The 9,591-nt window shown below is 33.6% G+C and overlaps 1 protein-coding gene across 1 annotated transcript; it reads left to right on the top strand.

The window, feature by feature from the left end:
* Nucleotides 1-73: 73 nt before the first annotated feature.
* Nucleotides 74-3,620, top strand: LOC120254743 (membrane-anchored ubiquitin-fold protein 4-like). The gene is made up of 4 exons (XM_039262782.1): nt 74-217; nt 309-518; nt 2,325-2,495; nt 3,226-3,620. Exons 2-4 carry the CDS (start codon nt 389-391, stop codon nt 3,279-3,281), a joined length of 357 nt encoding a protein of 118 aa, XP_039118716.1. The 5' UTR covers nt 74-217; nt 309-388; the 3' UTR covers nt 3,282-3,620.
* The last annotated feature ends 5,971 nt before the right edge of the window (nt 3,621-9,591 follow it).

Raw genomic sequence — 9,591 nt, 5'->3', positions numbered from 1 at the left:
TAATAATAATTTTAAATAAATAAATAATTATTAATTGCTAGGGGTGTAAATGCAAAAAGGTCCTTTGAAATTTTTGGAAGGTGAGCAAGCCCCCCATGGTCAGTCACCGCACTGTTTCGCCCTCGATAAGAACCCCCAACCTCCATGAATCCTCTTCCCAATTCCATGCTTCCTTCCTCTCGATTCTTGCTGATCATTGCTCGATCGAAGCTTTCTGGTGAGTTTTTTCAGTTTTGATTCTATTTAGTATGTGATTTTGAGCCGATTTTTGTGTTTTTTGGTGTTTTCTTCCCTCTTTTTTTTTCTAGGGTTTGGATTCTGGTGAGAAGCAGGGGATCGAGCTGGGTTTCTTTCGGTGGATTTGGTTGGGGGATTGGTGGTGGGTTCAATGCCTGGAGAGGATCTCGTAGAGCTCAAATTCCGGCTATTTGATGGCACGGATATCGGCCCGATCGGTTACTCCTCGGCCTCCACCATCGCCATGCTGAAAGAGAGGATCGTCTCCGAGTGGCCTCGTGGTTTGGATCTCTTTTTTTTCCCGCATTTCTTCAATATCTACTCTATTTGATTCCATTTTAATTGTTGTTCTTTGTGATTTCAAATGTCACGATTTTATTTGAAGTTAATATTGTTGTTGAGCGATTTCGTTGATTATCTTAACTCACACTGTTTTCCATTCTGCAAGTTTAAATCTTTCATGTAGTTTATGAGATTTGATGAATTTTCTAAAGTAATGGAGTATATGTGGATAATCGAAAAGTTAATTTTTTTTTTTTTTACGTTGCTTGCATTTTTACTGGTTGGATTTATGGAGGCAATGCTAGGTGGATGTTAGTTGGAACCTTGACATCTTATTTTAATCCTTTGATCTAAACTTTCTGAAACAATCATTGGAATGCAAGTGTAGTTATGATTTTCTATTGGTGACATTAATGTTAGTTTTAATTTTAACAAAATTGGAATGTAGTGTATTTTACTGGAATGTTTTGTCGTCTTTCGCCAGGCTTCTATTGCTTTATTTGTGATTGTTCTTATTTATTCAAACATTTATTTGGTAGCATATTAATTCCATTTCAGCTAAATAAAAATTACATTTGTGGCTCTGAGCCGCCGACTAGCATGATATTGGAGGATTAGGTTTTGGCAATAATGTATCTGGTGTTGTGCTAACAAGCTATGCTTTTTGTCATTTTCCTCCAGCATGAATTCAGATTGTAATTGTAGGGCTTATGATAATTTCAGTCAATTTAATTCATTGCACCTACTGGCTAAAATTTGTTATTCTAGCAAATTTATTCAAACATATAATATTTGGAAGCTGATATCTATTGCTTGGCTGCTTCAATTGCTTATCATTTTATTAAACAGTAAGATTTGGCAGGGATTATTTTTCATTAATGGTTGTCTTTAATCGAATTGCTAAATATGTATATGGGGGTTACCTTCTGATAGTGGAGAATAAATAAAGATTAATCCCTTGAGTTGAAATAATTGCTTTAGCATTCTTCGTGTTCTACTTATTTGCTGTAGCCTACCATGTTGGCCATCATAAGCTGGATTACTGGTTATCCTTGTGCATATATGGGTTTATCACTTGATGGTCGAACACAAGAGTTACTCTCTTGAGTGGAATTAGGGGCACTAAGATTCTTTAAACCATACTTATTTACCTGTCGTACCATGTTGGCCATCCTAAGCTGCTTTATTTGCTGCGCCAGTGTTATTAGGGGAATGGTATCTTATGCCCTGCTGACTCTTTGTGTTTGGATATTATCAATTGTTATGTTTTTTTTCTTACTCATTGCCTGTTAATCCCATGAGTTTAGTTCCAAATCTCACAAGTGATATAAGAGCCATAAATAAAGATTAAATTTTTTTTTCATGAAGTGTTTTGGTAAGTAGGCTGCTAATTGGAGATAGGGCGTAGTATATTCAATTAACACTTGGAATATCCTTAGTGGCTTGTTTTTTTTGTGAGTATTTAACCATTTTATAGCCTATTGTGCTTACTAAACAATGTATAGTAAGCCTGATGTGATTTAAGTTGGAGTATATTCTGTTATATAATGAGCTCTATATTGTATCTTTGTATACCTTATAGTTCATGGTCATTGTGCATGTAATTGATGATGCTTCTTTCTTTTTGCACAATTGTATCTAGCATTCTTTTTGCAATATTTTAGATTCAGTTGTGGACTTCATGCACTAGTGAGGATTTCTAATTGATTCAAACATCTTTATCATCTGTTATGTGGCGATCTCATTGGTTGTCCAGCTTGATCTAGTTTTATGCTAATTGTCTGATTGATGTTTTGTTGTACCAGATAAAAAGATCATTCCAAAGGCAGCTAATGATGTTAAGCTGATAAGTGCTGGGAAAATTTTGGAGGATAATAAAACAGTTGCCCAGTGTAGACCTCCTTTTGATGAGCTTCTGGGAGGGGTTACCATCATGCATGTTGTTGTGCAACCATCATTGCCTAAGGCAAAATCTGGTAAGCTCCAATCATATTCTTCCTTGCAGATTTATGGTTTTCAAATTTCCTTGTACAAGGTGGTCTGTTTTTGTTTGACTATTTATATAACACGAGTAATGTTTTTATACAAATTAGCTTTCCAAGTGAGTTGTCGTCCATCAGGTAATCTTGCGATACATGTCGAGGGCAAGGTAATGATTATCATTGGAAGTCTATTTGGGAAATCTAGTAGAAATAGCATTGCTTTTCTTTGAAGGGTAATAACTAGAACATGACAAAAGGGGAATAACAAGACATCAGGAAGTTAATGATTAATTTCTATCAAGAGACTAGCCTTAGACACAAACCATACATTATTAGTTAGCACAGAAGCTACCAAACATGGAGAGATATGTATAAACTAGATTTCCCAAATAGACTTCCAACTATAACCATTTTTCTTTCCCTCAAGATGTACGCTTATAGCATTTCTCTTCAAAGAAATCCTTTTATAGATGAAGTTTAAATTTTGTTCCAGACTGAATTAGATTATAAGGTTCATATTATATTTGATTAACCTGCCAATTCACAATCTCAGTTTCTCTCCATCAGATGTCTATTACATTGTGACTGGTGTTATTTTTTATTATAAATTTTTTATGGAGCATCATCATTTTGCTTTCAACTACAAATTTCATTGTGCTTAGAAGTAAAGCTCACTTTACCTCTTTGGAAAATTTAAGTTCTATACTTGTTGCTGCCATCCCAGAAAAGAAGATCGATGAAGTGCCGAAGAAGACTTCCTGTTCTTGCTCCATAATGTGAGCCTCTGAATTATCACTTCATTTGTAAGCCTGCTCCATTCCATCATTCATAAAGTCGGTGAAAGATCTCTCTTTGCGGCTTCCTTTATTTCTGCAAATCAAGATCGATTTTACAATAGAGTTATACAAATGAACAATAGTACCCTAAATATATCACCTGTTGTCACCTGTTACTTTCCGGCAAAGTATCAAAATTATTTTTTTCTTTTTATTTTCGCACTAGTGTATCATTCCATGGGCCATCTTTCTAATGACATTAGAGTTGTGGTTATGGGAGTTTGAAAGTGAATTCCCATTGCACCAGTAAGAAAAACAACATTTGGGTGTGGCTTTATTATTATTATTATTATTAATTTTTTTTTCTCACTTGTGCCAAGTTTTAAAATATTTCCTCTGACAAATTCTAATAGGAGCTCTCTTTAGACAAGTTTATGAGAAGCCTTGGTTTTAATGAATTATATGACAAATTTCAGATTTTTTTTAAAATTTAATTTAAGTTATATATTTATCTTGTATCATCTCAAGATGACTGAAGACGAGCACGTATTTATCTTAAATAGATTATTTTTTTTAATTGATTAATGTGTGTAATTTTTGTTTTGATAAATGGAACATGTATATAATGTAAGAATTGTATTATAAATATATATAATTAAGGATGGTAATTTTTTTGTGTTTTATTGATTTTCAGATAGAATATTTTTTTGGCGAAATATAATGAATTTATCTAGCATAGAATTTGAAATTATTTAGGGCTTATGTATGCATATGATTTTAAATATTTTTCTCTTCAAATTAATAAATCATTTTTTTAGTTTGTATGAGGAACGTGAATTAAATTATTTAAATTTAAACTACTGTTATTTTTCTTTTCCCCATTTCTTTTTGTTTAAATCTTAACTATGATGGCACTCCCTCGCACGTGCTGTTTTTCTAATTACTCAAAATTATTTTTTCTAATTTATTTCTAAATAGATGTTATTTTAGAAAAATAAAATAAAACTATAATTGTTTCAATCCATTTTTTTAAAATTTTTTTTTAATAAAACTTTTATAATTTTAAATTAATTTCGTTCTTTGGGAAAAGTATTACGTAAAAGTACTCGTTATTAATTTTTTTTTTTTAATTTTAGTGTTAAAAAAGAGAATGACATTTGAAGGGAGTAATAATTAATAAATAATATAATTAACAAATCCCATCAGTATTTAGTATTAACTAATCTTTTAATTTCTCAAGAAAGCTCTTGCACTAAGGCATGCTGCAAGTTACAACAACTTGGTACATTCAAAACATATTTAATTTACTAACTATAAAACTAACATGACATAACACTAAGAAGTATGGCGGTACGTACTCCTCATTGGTACAATACCATGCAGTTTCATGCACTGTTATAGTACCATGCAGCTCTTCAATCAACTCCTCCCTTTGATTGAAAATCACACACTCCTAACAAAGATCTAATGTAGTTATGCTTCTGAATTGGCAGAGGTTCAGTGAATATGATTGCAATTGCCATCTGTAAGGGTATCACTTCATCTGTAATTAGACATTATACGAATGAAAAATATGAAATCAAATGTCAATATGTTTGGTTTGCCAGTTCAAGGTAGGATTTTTTTTTTTTATTATTGCAATGGTGGATCTGTTATCACATCATATCGCAGTAATCCTGTCTTGCATTAACCCATAATATGCTAAAACTCTCCTTAACTATACGGGATAACAGGCTACTGAAGACGCTGCTACATACTCTGCTTATGTAATAAAGAATGCTGTAATGTCCTTTGTTTTTTTAACACCAAAATATTGTTGGAAATTCTGATTTGATGTTGGAGCAGAAACAGGAACGAGATGATAGAACATGACGACTGAGGCGTGCAAGCGCACTGTCCTTAAGAACAAATTCGCCTCCTTTTTGTAGTACGACATGAAACATAAGATGGCGTTGAGGATTCAACAGTCGAAAGGCAGAGGGGTGCGGACTATGAAGAGACAAGGCAACGGCCGGTTCTGGAAGAGTCACGGCGTTAGGTGAGGAGCCGCGGCCGGAATCGAAAAGCCGTTCTTTAAAAAGGCACCCAATAAAACTGGTGCATTCGTGTCCGCACCACGCGCCTACGTGAGTTCAGAATTTCTAAGCTAATTTCGGATCCAAACCTTGAAATTTGCACCCCCCTTGCGCCTGCGCGTAAGAGAGCATAACCACTAAAGCACACTTAAAGGATAATGAATAGTACTATATATAAAGTAGATGAATTCATGAGTAATGCAGATGTGATACTAAACTTTTAGTAGGAATGTTTTGAAACAAATATGGGTCTAAAGAATATGGGCCCTCTAACAATCCCCCCCATTTCAAAATATTCAGATAGAAGAAAAAGAAACGGAACAAATGAAGATAATGCATCAGAACTAGTGCCTTGTGGGCTATGAACTAATTCCTAGAATATATAAGAAGTGACTTACAGGAACTTCGTGAAATAAAAATTTCTATGAACCAACATTCCTTGTTGTAAATCAATCGTCTCATAAGTCACATTACCTTCTTGAAATCTGAGCAACTCTAATCGGGTTGGCACCTTTCGGCCATGCGCCAAAAGCCTGGAATTCATAAGTGCTCTAGAAAAACTTGCCTAAGTTTTTCATAGAAAGCGGCCCCACTTTCACACTTATATAGGTGAATCCATCAGGTGTAAAATTGCAATTAAATACACCATTCAAAATTGAACTATGGAATTCATTAAGAATCAAATTCATCCTTTTTACATTGCAATTGCACTATACACTATAGGAAGGGATAAGAAATAGATAGTGTATCTCCAAACAACCAATGACTTGTTTTTACCCATATGAACCTATTTTCTGGATTTACCAATTACACAGGTTGGGTTACTATCATTGTTGAATTTTGTTATAGGCAACAATCCCATTCCCCTCGATGTCTCACACACTAGTTTTCTACCTAGTGCTTTAGTTAAAGGATCAGCCAGATTTACCTCTGATCTTACATAGCTTAGTGATATCACTCCATCTTCAAGCAATTGCCTAACAATATTATGTCTTAGACGTATATGCCTACTCTTACCATTATATGACTTACTCTTGGCTCTATACATAGCAGCCATGCTATCACAATGAATTGAAACCGAAGGAGCTGGTTTCATCCAAAGGGGAACATCAGCGAGAAAATTCCTAATCCATTCTGCTTCAGTGCTTGTTTTCTCAAGTGCAACAAATTCTGACTCTATTGTTGATTTTGCTGTGCAAGTTTGTTTTGAAGACTTCCAAGACACTGCAACCCCTCCTAAAGTGAAAATAAATCCACTTGTTGACTTTGTTTCATCTGAATCTGAAATCCAGTTAGCATCACTATACCCTTCAAGTACTGCAGGATAACTAGAATACATTAGTCCAAAATCAATAGTTCCTTTCAAATATTTTAATATCCTGATCAGGGCAATCCAATGATCCTTATTTGAACTATGTGTATATCTGCTCAATCTGCAAACTACATAAGCAATATCAGGACGAGTACAGTTCATCAAATACATTAAACTACCAATTACTTGTGCATATTCATTTTGAGAAACACTAACCCCTTTATTCTTTCTTAAATGAAAAGCACTATCATATGGAGTTGAGACAGGTTTGTAATTAAATTGATTATATTTCTTTAATACTTTTTCAACATAATTTTCTTGTGAAAGCATTATTCCATCATCCGATTTAGAAATTTTTAGTTCCAAGAATAAAATGTGCTTCACCCATGTCTTTCATGTCAAAATTAGATGCAAGAAAATTCTGTCTCAACTACTATTTCTAACAAAGTACCAAAAATGAGCATGTCATCTACATATAAACAAATTATAACACCCACATTGTTAGAAAATTTGCTGTAGATACATTTATCGATTCATTTATAAAATAACCATTGGAAACTAAAAAACATGATTAAATTTTTCATGCCATTGTTTTGGTGCTTGTTTGAGCCCATATAAAGATTTCATAAGTTTGCATACCTTATGCTTGTTGTTAGGAATCACATACCCTTCGGGTTGATCCATATAAATTTCTTCTTCGAGATCTCCATTTAAGAAAGCTGTCTTAACATCCATTTGATGAATAATTAAATTGTTAATAGCAGTTAATGCAATTAAAATTCGAATGGAAGAAATTCTAGTAACAGGAGCATAAGTGTCAAAGTAGTCAATGTCTTTCTTTTGAGAATATCCTTTGGCTACTAGTCTAGCTTTATATTTATCAATAGACCCATCAGGTTTAAGTTTTTTCTTAAAAATCCATTTGCAACCTATAGTTTTTGAACCAGGTGGAAGGTCTACTAATTCCTTGTATGATTATATAATATTGACTCTAATTCACTATTAATAGCTTCTTTCCAAAACCCAGCATCAATAGAGGTGATAGCTTGAGAATAAGATTGAGGATCATCCTCCACAAGAAATGTAATGAAGTCATTTCCAAAACTATGTTCTTTCCTAGACCTTTTACTCCTTCTTAATTCAAAATCAGAAGCATCAACATTTGCTGAATCGGTATTAGAAGTAATATGAGGTGAATGTGCAATGTTATCAACACATGATTTCAAAGGAAAAATATGTTCGAAAAAATCTGCATTTTTAGACACCAGAATAGTATTAGGTTCCATAATGTCACTCTTAACAACCATGAATCTATATGCAGCACTATTCAAAGCATATCCAATTAGCATACAATCAAAAGTTTTGGGACCAATTTTCCTCGTTTTAGAATCAGGTAATAGTACCTTTGCTAAGCAACCCCAAACCTTAAGATATTTTAAATTAGGTGCATATCCTTTCCATAATTCAAAAAGAGTTTTACCAGTTTTCTTAAAAGGAATTCTATTTTGAATATGACAAGCTGATAAAATGGCTTCTCCCCATAAATTATTAGGAGCGCCTGAACTAATTAACATAGCATTCATCATATCCTTAAGAGTTCTGTTTTTCCTTTCAGCTATTCCATTAGAAGCAGGTGAGTAAGGGGGAGTTGTCTCATGTATTATACTATGGTTTTCACAAAAGGTTTTCAAAATATTATCTTCATATTCTCCTCCTCTATCTGATCTAAGTCTTTTGATTTTCTTATTTAGTTGATTCTCAACTTCATTTTTATATTTCATAAACATTTCACATGCTTCATCTTTTGATCTAAGCAAGTATAAGACAATATATCTAGAGTAATCATCAACAAAGGTAATATAATATTTCTTTCCTCCTCTAGTCATTGAATGTTTTAAATCACCTAAATCAGAATGAATTAAACCTAGTAATTCAGATTCCCTTTCAATAGTCTTACAACATTTTTTGGTAGATTTAGATTCTACACAAATCTCACATTTAACAATTTTATTGGAATCTGTCATGTTATGAATCAACCCTAGTTCTTTCATTTTCTTAATGTATGAAAAATTCACATGTCCCAATCTAGCATGCCATAAATCAATTGAATTCACCATGTAAGCAGAAGAGGATGCTTTATTTCCATTGTTAACATTGAGTACATTGAGAATAAATAAACCTTGACTACAATACCTCTTCCCAATGAAAATTCCATTCTTAGACATTATTAATTTATCTGACTCAAAGGCCACTTTAATTCCAACCTTTCCAAGCAATGAGATAGATATTAGATTAGCACGAAGATCAGGGGCATGCAACACATCATTCAGAAATAAAGTTTTTCCTGAGGTAAGTTTTAGAAATACCTTCCCTTTTCCAAGAACCGGAGAAGGAGATGAATCTCCCATGAATACTTGTTCCTCACCTTTGGCTAAAGGAATGTAGGATTGGAAAGCATTCCCTATCGCAGTAAATATGACTCGTGGGCTCCGAATCTACAATCCAGCCTTTTTGCATTCGCCACCATAAGTGCTTGAGAAACAACAAACTGCTATGATATCATCATTGCCTCCTTCCGTTAGGGTTGACTTTTAGCAATTGTCTCCTTTGGTTCTTTCTTGTAGTGACATTGAGATGCATAATGCCCTGGTTTGCCACAAACATAACACACACCTTTTCTTTTTGTTTGAAAATTCTGATTAAATTTGAAGCCATCCTTCTTTTGTCCGTTGAATCTTTGTGCAGAGCCTTTGAAATTATTTCTGGTTCCTTTGAAATTCTTGGGATTCCTGTTGAAATTTTGATTTTTGTTTGATCCTGCTTCAATGAGATTCGCCTTTGGATGAGAGTTCTTTAATCTTGTCTCGCATTATCCCTTTGCCGATTCTTCTCTTCGATTCGGATATGTACAATGATGTCTTCAAGAG

The sequence above is a fragment of the Dioscorea cayenensis genome, unplaced genomic scaffold, assembly GCF_009730915.1.
Source record: "Dioscorea cayenensis subsp. rotundata cultivar TDr96_F1 unplaced genomic scaffold, TDr96_F1_v2_PseudoChromosome.rev07_lg8_w22 25.fasta BLBR01000606.1, whole genome shotgun sequence".
Taxonomy (NCBI): Eukaryota; Viridiplantae; Streptophyta; class Magnoliopsida; order Dioscoreales; family Dioscoreaceae; genus Dioscorea; species Dioscorea cayenensis.
This window is presented reverse-complemented; position numbering and strand designations above follow the sequence as displayed.

Excerpts from the sequence above, each read along its gene's own strand:
- LOC120254743 (XM_039262782.1), top strand. The coding sequence starts at position 389 with ATGCCTGGAGAGGATCTCGTAGAGCTCAAATTCCGGCTATTTGATGGC. Across the intron at positions 519-2,324 it reads CGTCTCCGAGTGGCCTCGTG|ATAAAAAGATCATTCCAAAG; the intron begins GTTTGGATCTCT and ends TTGTTGTACCAG. Across the intron at positions 2,496-3,225 it reads ATTGCCTAAGGCAAAATCTG|AAAAGAAGATCGATGAAGTG; the intron begins GTAAGCTCCAAT and ends CTGCCATCCCAG.